Source organism: Psammomys obesus, unplaced genomic scaffold (genome assembly GCF_907164565.1).
Source record: "Psammomys obesus unplaced genomic scaffold, mPsaObe1.curated_primary_1811, whole genome shotgun sequence".
NCBI classification, from domain to species: domain Eukaryota; kingdom Metazoa; phylum Chordata; class Mammalia; order Rodentia; family Muridae; genus Psammomys; species Psammomys obesus.
Window position 1 is genome coordinate 7547661 of NW_026596125.1, and position 21055 is coordinate 7568715.

A 21055-nucleotide genomic window follows, 5' to 3' on the forward strand; every position below is an offset into this window, starting at 1 on the left:
TAAAGGTGTTACTGGCCTCAAGCTTGCAACAATCCTCCTGCCTCATCCTTCCAAGTACTGAGATTACAGATGTGGTCCTTTCTCCCTCCCTGCCTCCTCCCTCCTCTTACTCTCTCTCCTCATTTTTATTTGAGAGAGGGTCTTAGTATATACTCTGGTTGGTCTTGAATTTGCACATAGACCAGGCTGTCCTTGAATTCACACAGATATGCTTTCCCTGCCTCCATCAGGCTTCAAGCAAAGGCTTGTGCCACCACGCCTGGCTTCTTTGTCTTCTTTTAAGATTCACAATTAAAACATAAAAGAACTTTGAGGGTTTTTTTTTTCTTATTTTCTGTAATTATATATCTGCAAAATTTCAAGTTGGATAAATTTGTCATCAGACATACACACACAAAAAAAAGTATCTGTTTTCTCCTGCCTTTAAATCCGGCGAACTTGTTTTATAAATACACTGTAAAGTATCTGAATTTAATTGTGCATATTTAGAACTACAGGACAAGAACCATTACAAAACGACACATCAGCTTGACATGGGAGTTGATCTTGTTTCTTTTCTCTTATTGAAAAAAAAAAATCAAACATTCCTGAGTCCCAAGGCATGGAGGAACGTCCACCTTTCACCAGCTCAGCGGTCACACAGTATTAGTTTGTAAAGATGCACAGAGAGCAGACACTTTACTGCTTTGCCAGAAGAATGCCAGACCAAAGAGAGCAGAAAACAAGGACAGCAGCATGTGGGGCGGGGAGAAGGGCTGGGCTGCCCACCAGCATCACCTTGTGGTAACCAGATAGGCACGGTGAAGTACTCCAGCCTGCTCCTCCCTGCTTCCAGAAGCGGGGACAGCACCAGCACGTCCACTATGTCTGTCCCCGGCAGAGACACCGTGGAGATCTGCAGAATGTCTTTGCTTGCCTCTGAAAGAGAATGGGAACTGACTCTATTAAGGAATCTTTTGTCATTCTAGTTAAGACATGACATAGTACTTTTCCCCAACTCTCAGCATGATCTTTTGTTAATATTTCATATTTAGACTTCTGAATTGCACTTTCCGGCCAGATGGGCTTAGTCATGCTTGTGTCCCACAGAGGTGCCTTCTGGAGGCTGCCATCTTTGTCCCTCTCGTCTGTACACCCTGTGTGTCCATGCCCTGGATCTCATTCCCTGAGATCAGTCTCTCGGGGAACACCTGCTGACTGGCCAGCACACAGGACTCCTGAGCTTGCCCTGCTCACCCTTATCTGTACTCAATCTTGTCTTCCTCGAGCTGTTTCTGGCAGGGATGATGCAGACCCCTTACTACTTAGGCTATTCTTGGTTTTCTTCACTGCTTCACACACACTGCCTGTAGTTTCAGCAAGAGGTGAGGATTTCTACTGGATTCCCAGCTTTTCCTCTCCTGCCTACAGGCCAACCCCACGAGTTAAAACTAGAACATTCAAGCAGAATGTGCACCCTCCCTGTGGTCAGCCTTAGGCTCTACCATACCTACCGGGAGCCACATAACTTATAGATTTAGATTGCTTTTTGGCCCCAGTGAGCAGTTACGTGTTTCTGTTCTGTCTTCTCGGGCCATCAGCGTCCTCAATGTCAAGATTGAAGCTCTGCCATAAACCCTGACTGCCTGTTCCTGTTTCTAAACGTATCCCAAGTGAGAGCTCATTGACGTCACACCTCACCAGCCCTGCCTGCACTGCCACAGTTCTTCCACTGTGTCTTATGTCAGACCTAAAACATCTTGAGTTGTAGCACTAACGTGCCCCAACCCACACCTGTGAAAACCTTCTGAGCCATAGTAATGGCTCTTGAAACACACTCTCTTCCCACCCTTGGCCTCCCCTTGGCTGGGACCTTCACCCTCACTATTTCTGCTCACTTGGAAGATTTACACAGCACTAAATTATCCCCACCTTTTCACCACCCACAGGCTTACATTTAACATTTTGTACTTAGTAGGTACTTAGTACTTTTTTTCATAAATAAATGAATGGATTTATACACAATTATAATGAGGAAAACACATATTGGTACTAAACATATGGAGAAAAATTAATTATTAATCAGGGGTCAGAGGTAAAACATTTTAAAGCACTTCAGTCATAATCCACTCATTCCTCGCCTTGTAATACAAAATGTCCAGACATTTCACTAATTCAGTAGTTGATGTGTTTTTTAGCATCAGTTAAATGCTTGAGAACTCTAATGCTCCGAATTTCTTGAAATGTAATGTGGAAGTTTAAGCTTCCATTGAAAATTTTCTTTTTCAGGAAAATATGACGTACATAATTGTTTTGCTATAATTCAATTTCCCAACTTTAAATTGTTTGGAATAAAGTGACCTAAACTTTAAACAGGCAAGTCTTCTGTATCGTACCAGTGAATCCAAAAATCTGAAATCCTTTTGAGGGTCTGGCATCGATGACAAAGACGTTTCCTTCTGCTGTACCGACGAACAGAAAAATTCCTCGCTGGTCATAACTAGAGGAGAAGAAATCCAATGTCTGGATTATGCTTGTTTCACCAGCTTGGTGGTGAGCGAGCTTGCTGAACGCATGACCGACCGCAGGAGCACACTCAAAACCAGCCACTCTCACAGTGCATGGCATTTATCTATGGACTCACTTATGCCGAGGTGCTGGCATGGAACTGAGTGTCCCGTGCATGCAAAGTAAGCCATCTATTACTAGGCTTCGTCCCCAGCCCTATGGTTTGTGATTTTAAACATTCTCTGACCTTATAAACACCCACATCTACAGGTTGATGTAGGCATTCCCCTCTGAGCCAACGCTGTCCCAAATTTAACTTACAAACACAGAACCAAGAAGCCTCCAGGGGGGCTGAAGATGTAGCTCAGTGGTAGAGGGCTTGCTTAGCCCTCATGAGGCCCCTAGGTCAGTCCTAAGTACTGAGACAAGACAGAATGAAAACCAACAGCCAGCCAACCAAAAAGCTCTCAGGAGACAGACAAGTGTTCCATCGTAAATGGATAAAAGACATTGGCAGAGATTAGTTAGTGATGGGTGTGGCATTTCAGTACCTTACAACTGCCACACAGAAGAAGGGGAGGAACTTTGGAAAACATTTCTATACATTTCTAACATTTCTCAAAAGAGAAAAGAATGGACAGTATGAATTAGAGAAAACGAAAAAGGTATGGGAAAGCGGTGGCCCCCACAAAAAGACATGGTACAGAAGCGCAGGGGACAAAGAGGAAAGTCACCCCTGCTTCCCCACTGTGTCGGAGGCCACCGAGATCAGCAGGGACAGTTTAGACATCATGAAGAAGTTGGCTTCATCTCAGAGGTACAAGGTATGTCCAACATATGCAAAACAACATACAAATAGAGTTAAGAATAGAAATCACATGATCATCTCAGTGGACACAGGAAGGCTTTGACAAAGATCAACGTCCCTTCGTAATGAAAGTACTAAAAATCCAAGGAAGTCAAGGAACATTTCTGTACAAAGACTATATATGACAAACCCAGAGTCCAAATTCTAAAAATGGGGGGAACACTGAAAGCACTCCCACTAAAGTGTGGAAAGAAAAAAAGGATGGAAACCAAACTATCAAACTATCCTCATCTGCAAGTCACATGACCCTACTGGCTCCACCAGAAAACTCTTTGATTAGGTAATACTTTTAGTTAAATAACAATATAAAATCTAAACACAAAATCTAGTAGCTTCTATGGATACCAATAAAAATATGCTAAAAGAGAAATTTGGAAAAAATACCTCATTCGTAACAGATTAAAAAAAAATTACCTAAGAATAAATCCAACCAAGGAGGTAAAAGACCCTTGCAATGAAAACTTTACATACTGAAGAAGGAAGCTGAAAACACTAGGAAATGGAAAGACCTTTCGTGTTCACGGATTGGCAGTGCTGTGACAATGTCTTTATTACCAAAAATGACCTTTCAGATATGACATAATCCTCATCAAAATTTCTATGCTTTTCTCCACAGAACTAGAAAAAAAAATCCTAAAATTCATATAAAAACACAAAAGATTCCTGAATACAAATAGCCATTTTCAAATGCATGTTTGGAAAGGTATTCAGTGTTCTGAGGCATTGGGGAAATGCAATTAAAACTACGTTTTTATTCCACCTCATCCAAACTGGTACTGCTATCATTAAGGCAACAAAGGCCAGCCAACGCTAGAAAGGACATGAGGGAAAGGAGCCCTTATTTGTTGTTGGAACTCTAAATGTGTATAGTCACTATGAAAGTATGTAGGGAGGTTTCTCAGAAATCTAGAAGTAGAAATAGCATCTGATCCGGTGTTGTGTAGCAGCTTCCCTGGAGATCAGCGTTTTCCATCTTGAAGGGAAACTCCTGAAAACCCTGGGTATGGAAAATGAGGTGAAATAACAGACTATTTTTAGACAGGCTGTTTACAGAAAGTGAAATAGTGAGGGTGAAACTTCCATATTGCAGCAAAATGTGTTAAGCTCAGGCAGTAAACAACTCAAATTCGTTTTAGGAAGTCCCTGAAACTGACCAGGTTCACTAGGTGCCCGCCTCCTAAAGCACAGATAAGCAGCAAGGCCTGCTGAGAGTCATGCTCACAGCCCAGCCCCGGCAGCATGAAGGAAAAAGAGAGCAGCTGAGATGCTTACAATAGACAGGACAGTCAAGCTTCCTAGAAAAGGCTCAGGCCAGCTGAGCCACCTGCAAAGGACACACACCAATCTGCTGAGCTTCCTACAAGCTGTCATGTGCTCTAGCGTCCCATTTTTGGGTGGGCTTTGGTGATGCAATTCTCTTTGAGTCATTTCTGCTTCCCATAAATGACTCTCATCCACATTCCCGTAAGTAACTCTGCTGGTTAAGTTTTTTTTTAATGGTGTCAACTTGACACAAGCCAGGGTCATTTGGAAAGAGAGAACCTCAAATGAGAAAATGACAGCATTAGGCTGACTGCAGAGAAGTCTGTGTTGTGTGTTGGGGGGGTAGGGCAAACCCACTCTGGGTGGTGCTACCCCTGGGCAAGTGGTCCTAGGTGTATAAGAAAACAGGCTGAGGGAGCCAGCAAGGAGTATTTCTCCATGGCCTCTGCATCAGCTCCTGGTTCCGGTTTCCTGCCCTGATTTCCCTTCAAGATAACTTTGAGATGAAATAAGCCCTATCTTGGCCCTCTCCTGAAATCAAACAAATAAATGACAGCTCCTGCTGGTGAGGAGGCAGAGTAAGGGAAATTCTTATCTATTGCTGGTGGGAGTGCAAACTTGTACAGCCCCTTTGGAAATCCATGTGACGGTTCCCCAGGAGGCCCAAGATGCAGCTATACCACTTGGCTCTTGGACAAAGGATGTTTTATTCTACCACAGAGACACTTGCTCAGCCATGTTTATTGCTGCTCTATTCATAATAGCCAGAACTTGAAAAGAGTCTAGGTGTCCATCAATGGATGAATGGATAAAGAAAACACAAAGGTATATAACTCAGCCGTTAAAAAAAAAAAAGGAAAAAAGAAAGAAATGAAACCCACGGGTAAATGGATGAAACTAGGGAAAAAAAATGAACCTGAGTGAGGTAACTCAGACTCAGAAAGACAAACATAGTATGTATTCACTTATACGTGGATGTTAGCTGTTAAATCTTCAATAACCAAACTATAATCCATATAACTCCAGAGGTTAGGTATGGGATAAGGAACTAGGGAAGATGGATGGATCTCCCTAGGAGGGGAAAATAGATAGTTATGGATAGATGAGAGAGGGGACTGGAACAGAAGGAGAAGGAGGGAAAAGAGAAGGGAGGAAGGAATATGGGGAAGGGCTGCTGAAACCAAGGGCCATTTGGGGAGTTATATGAAAATCTAATACAGTAGAAGCTTTCTAAAATGTAAACACATATGAAGACAATCTCAGTGAACCTGTCAAGTAACAGGGAGACGGAGCCCCAGCTGGCCATCTCTCATCACCAAGTGAAGCTTTCAGTACAGGCATGGCTTACATCTAATCGAGCTGTTGGCCAAAAGGGTCCCATTGGAGCCTCCAAACAAACAGTCTAGGCTATTGCTAGGGCCACTGGTTATTCTCCACAATGTGACAGCAAGGCCTATTGGTGACGACAACACCGACACAATCCATTGAACATGGAGAAGTGAAGCTGGTGCCTGAACAGAGCCTTCACCCCTACAGATTGGTGTTCATGGTACTAGAAGGTACTCTGCTGCCAAACACCGACCCAGCCACGAACCCTTTCATCCACAGTGGTGACCTGTCAGCAAGATGCTGCTACTATAGCGAGTGGAACAAAGCTTGAGAGAGTAACTGACCAATATCTGACCGGACTCAAGGCGCACTCCCTGAGATGGAACCCATTCCTGGCCAAAAACTTGAGGCAAGGTAAAGTCGGGGACCCAGGGGAAACCCATGTACTCCTGGTGTGCTAAAGGAAGGTGGCCACAAAATGACTCATAAGGGTACTCTGCTGTGCTCATAGATCAGTGCTTTGCTCGGTCACCGTCAGAGGAGCTCCGTCCTGCAGTAGATGGGAACAAATACAGAGACCCATAACTTGAGAGTGTGCAGAGAGAGAGAGCTTGGAACACTCAGTCATACACGGGGTGTCTGCATGAAGTCTCTCCCTTTAGGGCTCAAGGAACCCTGAGGAAGAGGCGGTGGAAGGATTGTAAAGGCCAGAGGGGACAGAGGACACCAGGGAAACAAGGCCTTCCAAACACAGCAGGACTGACACACATACAGACCCACAGAGATGGTGGCAGCTTATACAAGGCCTGTGTGGGTCTGTGCCAAATGGGTTCCCAGTGTTGAGGGAAGTGGACCCGTGTCTCCTCCCTAACCCAGAAGCACTCTCCAGCTGGTAATTAGCTGCAAATGAACAGCTAGTTTTCTCCAACAGGGATACAAACCTCTCTTAAGGACAGGTCCATGTCCAGCAGCTGAGGCCAATACAAAAAGAATTCAGTGGCGTCTGAGTGTGGAGGTTCTATGACTCATAATGCTTAGTCAGGACATTTATTTTTTTTGGGGGGGGTTCATTTTCATGTATACACACACACACACACACACACACACACACACACACACACACACACGATGGCTTCTACTTTTGTGTTTTTATTGGATTCCTGTGTGTGTGAATGTGTGTGTGTGTCTGTCTATATGTATCTCTTGTGGTTTTTTTCTTTGACTCTTTTCTCTGTTTGTTTGCTTTGTCCTATCCCTATTTGTTTGTGTTTTGTTTTACTATTATTATTTAAATGATATTTTGTTTTCTAACCAGAGTCAGAAAGCAGGTGTATTTTGATGAGAAGGGAGGTGGAGAGGCTGAGGAGTTTGGGGGAAACTGTAATCAGAATATATTGTACGAAAAAGTCTATTTTCAACACAAGAAAAATAAAGAGAAAAGAAGGAAAAATAATTGTAAGGAAAAATGAAGTCATGATATCTTTAAGAAAATGGGTGGAACTGGAAACTGTTAAACTAAATAGGCCAGACTCAGACAGACAAATATTGCATGTCTTGTCTCATATTGCAGGTCCTAGATTAGTGTGTGATGTGTCTATGAAACTAGCAGGGGCCATGAGAGGCAAGAGATCTTAAGGAGGGGAAGAAAAGGGAAAGGATAATGAAACATGAAAGCAGAAAAATGGGTCTCGAGGGGCAGCAGAAGGGGAATGGGGAAAATGAAGCAGGGCCTCTGTGGTGATGGAAACAAAGTATGAAAATGGCTCTGTGAAACTCATCGCATTGTATAAAGATGTTAAAAAAAAACAGTAAAAGCATCTTTAAGAATATTGCATCAAAGGATCTGAAATAATTTAAATGTCCAGCAATGCACTATGAGAAAAATGATGAAATGTGTGTATAATGGAATTCCATGCCACCATACAGAAGAAACGAGACTTTAATGTGGGCGTTGAACACTCTTCATGGGGGCTGGGGGGATAGCTCAGTGGATTAAGCTCTGTCCCTCAACAGAGCTGGAGCCCTGCCAGAATGTGCCTGAAAACATCCATGGTGGCTTCTTCCCCTCCTCCTCTCCCCCCTCCCCCGTGATCCCGGGGCTGGAGGGGTGGAGACAAGATCCCTGGCCTTCACTGGCCAACATGCCTGGCCTACCCCAATCAGTGAGCTCCAGGCCCAGTAAGAGAACCCATCCCCCCCAAACAAGGTCGACCTCTGGCCTTCACATGCTTGCACATACATGCACCCTCACACAAGAGCACACACTCTGGCGTGCTCTGAAGACTCTATAAGTGAACAGAAATACTAGTCTTTCTGTTTACTTGTGGATAAAAATGTATCTGAAAAGGGACTTTGGAAAGTGGCAGTAGGCTGCTCCCTGGAGGGAGCTGTGTTGGGGGTAGTTTCCGCTACAGGTGCCTTTGTACTTTTTGAATGCTGAACAGGGTGAGTGTTCAAAATGACAGGAATGTGTAAAGCTGAAGAACGAGGTTGCCTCACTGGAGCCCCCTGGAGCCCCCTGGAGACAGGCCTGATGTCAGCGTGGCTAGCGCAGGAGATGCTTACATCAAGATCTTCACTGGTGACTGGGAGAGGAAGACGGAGTGCATCACCCGAGGGGACTCCACGTCGTGGACGTTCAGGAAGTACACGTAGCCATCTTCTGTCCCCACGGCAGCCGATGCGGAGGAAGGGCAGCATGCTAGAGTTGTTGCCTGTTAAGACAGACCCCAGAGAATGAAGGCTGCTCCGTGTACAAGAAACCAACCAGGCTGAACGCGTCCCGTGGCTGCAGAGCTGGCTGTTTGCACTCCAGGCCCCCCCCCCCCCAGTTCATGCTCAGCGCACCCCACCCCACCTCAAATGCTTACAACGTTTGAAAAGCCTGCAAAGCTTGTTTTGGTACATATTTCTCTTCAGGAAGTCAACATTCCTAAACCTGACCGATTGCGTAAGCAACCACAGGAAACTTCATGTTGTGTTTTTATGCTAAAATTAGAATGATAGGGTCTAAAAAGGCACTTAGGACAGCTGGGCTGCAGTGCCACAGAGAACCCTCCCCACAACCACGTCACAGGGAAACACCGGGTCCCTCTTATAGATTCTAAGTCTTGCAGGCAGATATGTCTGCTGCTGCTAGGACAAGAATGGATAAGAGAAAGAAAGTCAGGCTAGGAACAGTGTTCAGATGAGCACCCAAGGCTCTGCCTCTCAAAAGAGAGCATTCTAACCAAGTGGGCTTTTTTTTTTAATGCATTCGTGGGTATAGTATAGGTGTGTGTGTGTATATGAGTGCTCACATACGTGTGTGTGTGTGTGTGTGTGCATATGCGGGCCACAGATGGTCATCAGCCATCTCCTTTGATTGTTCCCCACCTTATTCTATACTGAAGCAGAGTTCTCTCGTTTGAACGCAGAGCCTGCTGGTTCAGCTAGTCCAGCCATCCAGCGCGCTCCTCGAGGCCTGCTTCTACCTCCTACATACCGGGTTTACAGGCAGCCCCCACACCTGCACAGCATTTCCGCAGGTGCTGGAGATCCAAACCCTAGTCCTTACGCCCCACAGTTGCCATTTTACCCACATCTTCCTCCCAGCTCCCCTCAGTGGGCTTTTATAATTATAGATTAATTAAAATCCTTTACAGGACGTCTGGAAGGAGAGAGAGAGAGAGAGAGAGAGGCAGAGGCTTTCCACATTCTATTGAAATCCACCTCTATCCTAGAGCTATAGTGAGCTACTCTAAATAGCAGTAGGAGAGAAGTCTTACGTCCTCTTACAGGTGACATCAAGGGAATCTGCTGCGATGTGGGCAGCTAGAGGTGTGGGGTTGGGCTCCTTGAGAACCACTTCCTAAGGTGTTCATGGGGAAACAGCTACAGACAGCAGAGGCAGGAGTATTCGGCCTCAGCATCATTGATTGGGTCTTTCCAGCGATCATTTCCCTGCACTGCAGCGGGATCCACCATAAGGAAAGACCCATGTCTCTCCAAGTGCAGGCTGGACCAGAGCCATGTGTCAGACCTGACTTGGAGCTCAGTGAAGGCTGGCAGAGACCTCTGAGAGCGGCTGTGTCTTGCCTTGTCCAAGAGGAGCAAGGTAAGTCCTGGTTATCCAGGCCCCTAAGGGGTATCGTTACACACTTGCTTCTGGGCTGATCTCTGATGGGTGTGTAATGTCTCTCTAGTTCTAGAAATTCTCATAGAAATTGACACACAGAAGCCTTTGTTACACAGAGCATGCAGTGTTAAGTCTCTCATGGACTTTTAGACTAGACTTTTTATTGTTGCCTTTCGGAGAGGGGAGGTGTCATTTATTTTTTGTAACTTGTAACATTATATGACATGATACTTTCTTAGTATCATGTCTTATATAATTGATGTAAATATTTCATAAATGAGGTTTTAAATTTTGTAGGAGAAAAGAACTGGAATGTCCCTATCTTCTAAGATGCAATGGGAAAAAAAATCCAGCCCTATTACTATTTGTTAGGTCTTTACATTTCTTTACATCATTTTGTGCAAATGTACTGTGAGTTATGCAGAAGTGATGGCAGATTGAGAAAGGTGTTGTGTTTTCCGGCTAGCACACAGATGTCTTCCTTCCATAAAGGCCTAAAATATCCCCTGAGAAATCTGCTCCCATAATTTCTAGGGCTCAGTGTGAAGAGTGACCCTAATTTCAGGACCGCATTTATGTTAAGACTGAGTGCCCTCTTATTCACAGGGTGACTCCCTTAGACGATGCTCCCTGAGGCCTGTAGAAAGGGAAAATGGCTGCCGTGTCTCCATCCTCCTGCTGATGGTCCCCTTCCCTGATGCTATGATGTGAAGCTGAGCATGACTGAATCAGCCATCTTCAACCCTAACTCTGTATGGTGAGACAGTGAGGTAGCAAGGGTTTCCAAAGACCCCTGGGATCCGAACATAGAGAAGGTGAGTGGAGGCAGAACAGAAATGTTTGAAACCTGGTTTTCTTGGGCGCACTCACCGGAACCCTCAGCAGGAGCCTGCTTATGCAAGTGCAGTCCTCTATCCACAGAATAGAAACTTCCCCCGAGCTTGTGAGCATCTGGGGGAGAAAGACAGGTACGCTGAGTGCACGGTTAGACGCCGGGTGGGACCACAGGCTGCACCGGTAGAACGCCCACCTGTGGGCCCAGTGAAAGGCTTCACTCTTGCTGTACGTTATTACTGCTTAACCTATAACTTCAACCTCGAGTCTTCTTTTCTGAAGAAATGTTAACTCTTACCTTTTTCTTTATCCTTTTGCTTTCTTCTCTCCCCCTCCCCCACCCCCCTCTGTCTCTCTGAAAGGTTTCATATATAACCCAGGCCAGGCTTGGACTCCCAGTCCTCCTGCCTCCTTTCCTAAGCGCTAGGGTTACAGGCACCAACTATTATACTCGGGCTCCTTTGGTGTTTTTAAAACAATTAATTTCAGCACTTGGGAGGAGGAGGAGGATCATTGCGAGTTTGAGGCCAGTGAGTCTATGTAGTGAGCTTCTGAGTAGCCAGGGCTACAAAGTAAACACACAGTTAGTGGGTAAAGGCACTTGCCACAAAGCCTGATGACCTGAATTTGATTTAGAAACCCACATGGCCAGACATGGAAAGAACCAACTCCCACAAGGTCCTCTGATGCCTTTGTGTGAGCACACACATACACACTCACACAAAATAAACAATAAAATGCAAGAAAGTAGCCAGCCAGTGGTGGTGCGTGCCTTTAATCCCAGCACTTGGGAAGGCAGAGGCAGGCAGATCTCTGTGAGTTCAAGGCCAGCCTGGTCTACAGAGCAAGTTCCAGGACAGTCAGGGCTACACAGAGAAACTCTGTCTCAAAAAACCAAAAGAAATAAAACAAATTATCTTTAATATGATTTAAATAATGTAATAACTAGGTTAAGGAAAAGTGAGATAAAGGACTAGACATATGGCTCAGTGGTTAGGAGCACTAGCTGCTCTTCCAGAGAACCAAGGCTTGATTCCCAGCACCCACATGGCAGCTCACAGTCCTCCAAACTCCAGTTCTAAGGCATCTGATGTCCTCTTTGGCCTCTGCAGGCCCCAGGCATATATGCAGGCAAAACACCCACACACATAAAAATAAAGTAAAACATTTTCCCCATGATCATACTTCAAATAATAATAATTTAAAAAAACCCTGGAAACTCAGTGGGATTATTGCCTAATGATAATGATTAAGCCTAGAAATAGAAAATTCTATATTGTTATTTTAAAAGTATTTCACTTTAAGAGCGTTTTTTTAAGAACTATGGAAGCTTTGAGCAGAAGGCCCACTGGAGCCCCCTGACCTCCCACACAGCTTTCCGTTGTTAGCAGTTGGCATCAGAACGGGACAAGCGTGTTGGTCCACACCCCTCCGGTCACTGGCTGAAGTCTAGAGTTTACATCAAGGCGCCTTCAATCTTAATGTTTCTCATTCTGAGAGTTTGATGAGTTGGGGATGACATGCATTCACAGTTTCTCTGCCTTAAAAACATCTCCTCTTGTCTGTTCCTGCCTCCCTCCGCACACCCCTAACAGCCACTGATTGCTTTCTAACTGTCTCCGTGACTTTGCCTTTGCCAGAGTATCCTGTTAAGAGTCGCACCGCGGGTAGGCTTTTCCACACTGGCTTCCCTCACTCAGCACTACGTGTTTGTGACCTCTCCGAGTCTTTCTGTGGCCTGACAGCTTTGTTTCTTTTTATTATTGAGCAACAGCACACTGTGCCACAGTCTTGCCATCCGCCAGGCGGCGGGCGGGCCCTCAGTTGTTTTCCAGGCTTGAGCCATTCTGAACAAAGCTGCTGTAAACATGCACACGCAGCTCCCTTTGGATGGCATTATGTGTTCAGCCTGTTTGGTAAATACTAAGGGGTATAACCGCCAGAGCATATGGTGCTTGCTTAGTTTTGAGAGACACTGACAAACTGTCTTCCAAATTGGCCGTATCTATGTGCAACAAATGAGTGCTTCGCGTTTCGGCTGCTCTGAAGCAGTCTCGGCCATTGCCAGCATTTTAGATTTTAGACATTCTAATAGGTGGTAGCATTTCATTGCCTCAACATGCAATTCTCTAAGGACGGATGTTTCCAGCATCTTTTCATATACTTATTTTCCATCCATATGCCTTCTTTAGTGTGGAGTCTATTTGCGCGCGCGCGCGCGCGTGTGTGTGTGTGTGTGTGTGTGTGTGTGTGTGTGTGTGTTGCCTACTTCTGGACAAGGTTATTCACTTTCTTACTATTGAATTCCCAAATGCTTTCTGCAAATATAGAACCCCTGTCCTTTTTCAGCTATACCTGCTGTAGAGACATTTGCTCCTTTAGTCTATGGTTTGCCTTTACCTTCTCTGAGCAGAGGATGTGCCTCGGGCTTTCTACTCTGGAGGTCTTTCACAGAGCAGACGTTCCGGTCAAATGCAACCCACTGGTTTTTCCCCCTGTAGATTGTTTTTGGTATTGTAGTTAAAGAGCCTACTACCATCAAGCCTGAAGTAACTTGAATTTTTCATCATCTTTTAATAATTTTATAATTTTGCTTTTACATTTGTCTACAACTAATTTTAATTTTTTAGAAAGTCTTATATTTGCATCTGGGTTTGAAATGCGTAACACACTTATATTTGTGTGTGTGTGTGTGTGTGTGTGTGTGTGAGTGTGCCCCTGCCGGGGCGGGTGCAGGTGTGGGCGTTATACGCACGCAGAAAGCAGTTGTTCCGGCACCATTTGGTGAAAAGACGGTGATCTAGTTTCACCGAATTGTCTGTGCTACTTTATCAAATGTCAGTGTACTGTGTAAGGCATGGGGTAGCGCTTACCCAACAATCCCAGCAAGTTGGGGAGTGGAGGAGGCATGAATATTGTAAGTTCAAGGCCAGCCTGGGCAACTCAGCAAGACCCTTTCTCAAAATAAAGTTTACCCCCCCCCCAAAAAAAAAAAAACCACATTAGTTGATCATATTCATGTGAGTTTATTTGGGGCTCTGTTTTCTGTTACATTTATCTACTATTTTATTCTTTCATCAATACCAATCTTTATTGTTCTAGCATCAGTCCTGACTGTATTTATCTCTTAATCCTGCACCGATGCTTCCTTCAATAGTATATTGATTTTTGCACTGCTTTGTAAATTTTATAATCAATCAATTTTTTTTTTTGTAAAATAACCTATTGATTGGTATTTTGACTAGAATTAGAGTAAGCCTGTAGCTCAGCCTGTGAAGAAGTGGCATCTTAACAAAGCTGCAGCTTCTTGTCCACGTCAATATGACAGCTTGCCATAGCTTAAGATAATTGTTTTAGTTCTTTCCTCGGGGTTTTACAGCTTTTCTCATATAACGCATACTATCTTTTGTTAGATGTCTACCTAGTTCATTTTATTGTGTTTTTAATTTCAAACCCTAATTGCTCACTATTGCTCTGTGAGAAAACAATTCATCTTTTTGTGTGGTAACAGTTTCTCCAGCAGTCTTGCTGTGTTCACTCAGTATTAGGGGTGTTTGCTGATTGTGATTTTTTTGTGTGATGGCAATCGTGTCACTTGAAAATGGAGGCAGTTTTATTTCTTTCCAGGCTGTATACCCTTTTTCTTGAAAAAAAAAAAAAAAAAACAACAAAAAACAAAAACCCACCACCACCACCAACTTATTAAGAATTAGGCATTTTGTAGCTATTCCTAGCAAGGGGAGCAGCTGTACTTGATTTCTCTTCTGAGTAGTTTTATTATAAATAGGCAACATGCTGTCCAGTGCTTCATTTCCTGATACGATGACACACTGTTTCTTCTTTAGTCTTGTGATGTTTGCTGGTGATGTGATGGGTTACATCAGCTGACTAGCTGATGTGGAAACAGTGTCTCAGTGTTACGTACCTGGAATAAATGACCCTCAGCTAAGGTATGTAATCGTTCTTCTGTCTCTGTGCTCAGGAGGATTCTGATCTGCAGTTTACTTTTCTTGTAGTGTTTGGTCTGGCTCAGGTCGGAGGAAAGCCTCAGAGAGTGAGTTGGGATGGATTCCTTCTGCTTCTAACTTTTAAATGTTATTGTGGAAAATTGGCACTATATTTTTTCCTTAAATGTTTAGCAGAATTCACCAGATAAGCCACCTGGGCCCGGAACCTCTGTTTTTGGAATGCTGTTATTAATCCAATTTCTCTGATACAGTCTCTTAAGAATATCTCATTCTTAGCGTGTGATTTTGGAAAACTTTGCCTTTCAAAGAGGGGGTCTAAAGATACCCAGATGCTATGGATAGGAATTTAATACTTGAGATACAACACGTTTCCTCCTACTGTGCCCCAGGAGACCATTTCTTACCACGAGGTGCTTGGTTCCCGGTGTGATGAAGTCAGTGGCCTGAACTTTCCCATCATAGGCTTCTAGGATTCTATCTAGAGGCATCTCTTCACCAAATGTGTAGGTGTAAACAGACCCCTGCAGAATCGACACAAAGAAAAGAAAACACATCTTACATATGTCATTAGTTCAACAGACACTTGTTTAATGGCCACTGTGTGCCACACGCTGTTTGGGGCCAGGTGAGAGGAAACGGCAGACTTAAACAAGGTCCCGGAGGAGCTTAAAATATGCAACTCTTGTTCATTTAGATGAAGGAATGACTCAACGCATAAGTAGATGCAGCATGAGACAAGCATGTGGGAGATAAGGCCAGAGATGGGCGCAGAATCTGGGTTGCGATGGGTTGTTTAAAACACAGTTTGGGGCTCTCACTCAGAGAAGCCACTGTGGGCTCTGAGGGGCTGAGAGAAGCGCTGTCTGCGTAGACGGGTATGCCAAAACTGCATGGTCCATTCCGTCATACATGTAGAGAATACACAGTTCACCCCACCACACATGCAGAGAAGCCTGTTGGAATGTCCTGCTCGTAGTGTGCCTTTGTTTTTCCTAGTCATTCCATCATGCATTATATGTATCTGTGGCCATGTTGTTAGGCCCCTGTGCATTTTACATGTTCATACATCCTGATATGTTTCTTATTCTGTCCTTTGAAATAAGGGAATGTATCATCTGTGTGATTTTCACCATTGAGGGTTTTCTCATCTGATGCCAACAGAGCATGTCCAGATTCCTTCCTCTTGGCATTTGAATGATACATGACCACCCTTTGCTGTCTTCTCACTGGACCTTGATGTGTCAGATGTGCTGGCACCATGAAGAGTTAGGTTTTGCATCTTTGATTTTTTTTTTCCTTCTAGTTGGGATCTTTCCTCCTGTGCCCCCCCTGAAGTACATTTTTAACAGTTTTCTCTGGTAACAGCCTGCTGCTGGTACACCTCAGTTTTAGAGTATCTGAAAAGGTATTTGAAGTACTTTTTTCTTCTTAACTCATTTAATTTTTTGAAAGGGTTTTGTCTTTGTTTTTTCAAAAGCTCTTCGTGGGAATTGTAAGTGTGGATGTCATTTTGCTCCGCTTGGGATTTACGGTATCTCTTACATCTCTGAATGCTTCTGTTTAATCAATTCTGGAAAGGTACCAGTTAGTGTCTCCTGAAGAATAAATACCTCTGCCAACCTGTTTCTCCTCTCTCCCACTTGAGTCAGACATGCTACTTTCGCTGTATTGTTCACATCGCTTATCCTTTCTTCTGTGCTCTCCTCCACTCTGCTTCTCTAGGCAACAATCTTAAAAATGTCTTCTATCTTCCACGTCAAGTCTTCTGTTGGGTATGCTCATTTCATTTTGTAACCTTTGTCTTTCTTTTTCTTTTTCTTTTCCTTTCTTTTTTTTTTTTAACAAGGTTACCATGAGGCATGGGTGTTTTGCTTGCATATGTGTCTGTGTCCTAGTTAAGTCCTGGCCCCATTTTTATTCCATGTGCTCGAGTGTTTTCCTGCATTTATGTCTGTGTGCAACATGCATGCTCAGCAGTCATGGAGGCCGGAGGAGAGGTGCGAGCCCCTGGGCTGTGAGCCGCTGTGTGAGTGCCGAGAATCTGATACGAGTGTTCTGGGAGAACGACAGGGCTCTGAACCACGAACCATCTTTCCAGCCCCAGATATGTTCACTTAGCGTTTCCTCTGTTGTTGGTGGTGGTGGTGGTGTGTGTTTTAGTAGTTTTGTTTGGCTATTTTTTCTATTAGGACTTTTAAAAATAGTTTCTTGTTCTCAACAGGTATTTTTAATTTTTAATTTATTTATACAACATAATACCATTGTTTTGACTTCTAGGAATTACCAGAAAGTTAAGTCTTCTCATACACAAAGCCAAAATATTTAATTTTATTTGCAATCTTTCCAGTGTTGTTGCCTAACAATAAAATGACTGCTCATCTTGATCTTTGAAAGTTATTTTATGAATTAGGGGTTATTTCTTTTTTAAAATTTTTAATTATTTCATTTTATTTACATGATAATTATTTCATTTTACTTGCCTCCATGTCTGTCTGTGTGAGGGTGTCAGAGCCCTTAGAACTGCAGTTTCAGACAGTTGTGAACTGCCATGTGGGTGCTGGGATTGGAACCCTGGGCCTTTGGAAGAGCAGCCCATGCTCTTAACCATTGAGCCATCTCTCCAGCCCCTAGGGGTTATTTCTAACTGTATAACTCAGAAAACCATTTGTTTAACTCTGCATTGATTCTTCAACCTTCTTTTCATACAGAACCCATATTTGGGTGAGTTAACTAGAACCATGGTTCGAGCGTATAGATTTGAAAAGCCAGTTGGACTTTTCCTGACCAGACTGATTGACACAAGTAGATGGGTGAAAGTTACTCCAGATCTATTTTTCAGAACAGTTTTATTTTCTAGTTGGTAACTTTCTTCCAAAGTTACCAATAGGACAGAAACATAAGCAGGAGTAGTGGAAGGCTGTCAAAGCCAGAAGGAAAACGTTTGGAGTAAGTGGAGGCAGCAAAGGGAAACAGAAGCAAGGGACATGGCAGGCCCAAGAGAGTACCGAGGACCCTGGATTCACAGAGATTCTTCGCTGTGTTGGCGTGCATAATCAATTTTTAATTCGGCTCTTCGTCTAAGGTACTTTCCACTTATGCTTGAGAGGATACTGATGAGTCATGAATCATTTCACAATACACTCTGTTCTCCATTCCCATCACACCTCGACCATGTCTAAAGTTTGTGCGTCAAGAAATCACTAACTAATTAATGTACCTTGTCTGTTTGAATCAGCAACATTTTGTAACTAGGGGAAAACGTCAAATTTGCCACTGTCCCGTCAAACTTAAGAAAGCTCTTCACTTGGTACTTGAAGTCCTTGATGATGAAAGAGTATACCACACCATCCTACAGACCAAACACAATGAGACAGACACAAAGTCAGCGCTTGCCAAAGTGTAGTCCCCTTTGTCAGTAGACAAGTCAAGCCTCATGAACGAGCCCCGTTTGAGAGCCCCGTTCGTGTTTGCATCTAGAACGCATTGCCACCTTTGATTCAGACGGCTTTAAGCTGTGCGCTTCATTATGCAGAAAGCAGGACAAATGAGGCAGAGTTTGAATGGCTCGTGTGTTAATTCTCCTCCTTTCAAAGGACATTAGACCTAAGTGTGTCTTAAAATCACGACCATGTGCATTTTTTTAACCACCTATGGGACGCAAAGGCAGGAGCATGCTCTTTATTTACTTCATGTTCCCTTCTCCAGCTCTCAAACAGCGCTAGAACATGGCAGGTGTTCCATACAAATGGGCTTATTTATTCCATAAATAAGCAACTGGTTGCTGATCAATAGCCTTAATCAAACGATTCTCTGGAGGGTGTGAGTTATTTCTGCAATGGTTAGAAGGCTTGGGGAGGAAGCCGCCATTTTCTAGGTGGAACCCCATTGTAACTAAGCCAGGCATTTAAGAGGAGTGACTACATACGGTTGAGACGCGGGTGGTGGGAGAGTCAGGCAAACTGCTCGCCCCAGGCTCATGATCACTCCCCATCCCTCACCAGAACAAAGACAGGGGTCATGAAGGAAGAAAGAATCTTAAAGGTCACAAACTCAGGGTAAATGTAGGAAGTGGCGGGTGGCTTTCTGTAGAAAACTCCAGGAAGGGAACTATAAGTGGGGTGTAAGCCTAGAAGCTCAAGGTGGCCTCTGATCGGTGGAGCCACACCTGTCATCCTAATTTGTCATTTCCTCACTGGCCTCACGGTAACCTGAGGCCAGACAAATGGACTAGGAACCGCTTCACCTAGGCCTGAGATTTCAATGTAATGCTGCCACCAACCTTAACATTGACGACACTGGTTACAACAACATGGAAACACGTGATCTGTCCCCATTTTAAACTTCCTGGGACTGTGTGTTCTCGTAGATAAGAGCACAGTCCTTGGGGTGTGATACCCCAGGTTCACTCTCTGGTGACTGCTGCAAGACATGGTACTTTCATCTGTATGAGGAGCGCGTGAAATTTCTACCTGACAAGCTGTGAGGATTAATAACACACTTTGCATGGTGCCTGGTACAAACTGTGGCTAATGCCATCTGCTCAAATGAGTGGAGATTGGTAAGACTGAATCTCCTTATCAGCTCATATCTCACAGCCCAATTCATGACCGTAGAGACAGGCACAGTGATGGGCTGTACGTCACTGGGTGTACTTCCCCTGGGTGAGAGGGACAACTGCGGCTCTCTAAAGCCCACGCGTGTTCATTTGCAACAACATAGACATGATTGTCCGTTACCTGTCTTCTCTTTTTGTATGCAATGGAAATTTCTCCTGGTAAATTTTCCATCATTACATTCAACAACGACAATTTTAGTTGCTAATCTGAAAGAACCTGGCATGGCAAAATACGGCTCATAAATGTCAGCGGCAGCAAAGGGGAACTGTGCTTTTTCATGAAGCAAACAATTCTGAGAAGCGGGATACATTACAACTCCAGAAGCCAGTATGCCGTCCTTCTGATACACCAGGATGAGTGGGCTGATAAGCTGGCCTCCGTCTTCGGGGAGAGAACAAACAAGAGAAAGTTGACAGAATTAAAGATCAGCAACACATCGCGTAGTAAGAGCTGCGTGGGAACGAGTAATCAATCGCAGAGTCAAACAGGTTGGGCTGGAGGTCTACAGTACCAACCTGAGGAATCAGTAGAGAACTAGACAGCGGATGCATTTCTGTTTTCAGAAAACCATCACCAGAGACTGGAAACGCTGGTGTCGAAGACTCACCCAATCCAAACCATACTATCACTGGGCTGTGTACTTAAGATTTGTGCGTTTTATAAATTTATATAACTTATAATGGCTCACAAATTTATATCAAATAAATCACACCAGGAAAAAAAGTTCTGCAAGAACATTTGTTATTAATAAGACATTGTCTTTGAGGAAGAGGAAATAATAAAACTGTGTTAACAGTTTATGTAGGAAAACATGGTAACTGCAGGGGCTCAGATGGCTTGGTGGTTTAAATAGGTGTGGCCCCATAAACTCAAGTGTTTGGGTGCTTGGCCATAGGGAGTGGCTCTATTAGGAGGTGTGGCTTTCTTGGAGTAGGTGTGGCCTTGTTGGAGTAGGTGTGGCTTTGTTGGAGTAGGTGTGGCCTTGTTGGAATAGGTGTGGCCTTGTGTGGGGGCGGGGCTTTGAGGTCTTAAATGCTCAAGTAAGGGCCAATGTGAAACAAATCCAGCATTTTCCTAGCTGCCTTTGAGAGTCAAGATGTAGAACCCTCAAGGCTCCTCCAGCACTATGTCTGCCTGCATTGTGCCATACTTCCTGTCATGACGATAATGGACTAAACCTCTGAAACAGTAAGCCAGCCCCAATTAAATGTTTGCCTTTGTAAGAGCTGTCTTGGTCATGGTATCTCTTCATAGCAAGGAAAGCCCCATCTAAGACAGATGGCATCCATCAAAATGTTTGTTTGCTGTGGAGAACATGTCGGATGTTGTTGGCTGCTGGGAGGAATATCCTTTCCTTCAGGCATAGCCCACCTCCTGGCAGCACCTTCTGTAACCCAGCTACCACTGTAATCTTAAAGAGACCTGGCCTTGTCCAGGGGCTGTATACAGATACCTACTTTGAGGATCTCCTTTCCCAACTGTGGCCAAATTAATCTGAAAAAGCACAATTCTGACTGACCTACACCCTTCACCTTGGGAGATGTCTCTCCACTCTCAGTCCCTTGGCTGTGGT

The 21055-nt window shown here is 44.1% G+C and overlaps 1 protein-coding gene across 5 annotated transcripts in view; it reads right to left on the reverse strand.

Moving 5' to 3' along the window:
* The window catches only part of Cfap43 (cilia and flagella associated protein 43), a 77551-nt gene that overhangs the window by 38508 nt on the left and 17988 nt on the right, over positions 1-21055 (reverse strand). For all 5 annotated transcript variants that reach the window (XM_055591707.1, XM_055591710.1, XM_055591709.1 and 2 more), the window contains exons 7-13: positions 19796-19863; positions 18084-18215; positions 15271-15387; positions 10935-11015; positions 8513-8661; positions 2376-2479; positions 778-918 (exon numbers count right to left, since the gene is read on the reverse strand). In XM_055591707.1, coding sequence (XP_055447682.1) covers positions 778-918; positions 2376-2479; positions 8513-8661; positions 10935-11015; positions 15271-15387; positions 18084-18215; positions 19796-19863 — 792 coding nt within the window. The remainder of the gene's footprint in view (positions 1-777; positions 919-2375; positions 2480-8512; positions 8662-10934; positions 11016-15270; positions 15388-18083; positions 18216-19795; positions 19864-21055) is intronic.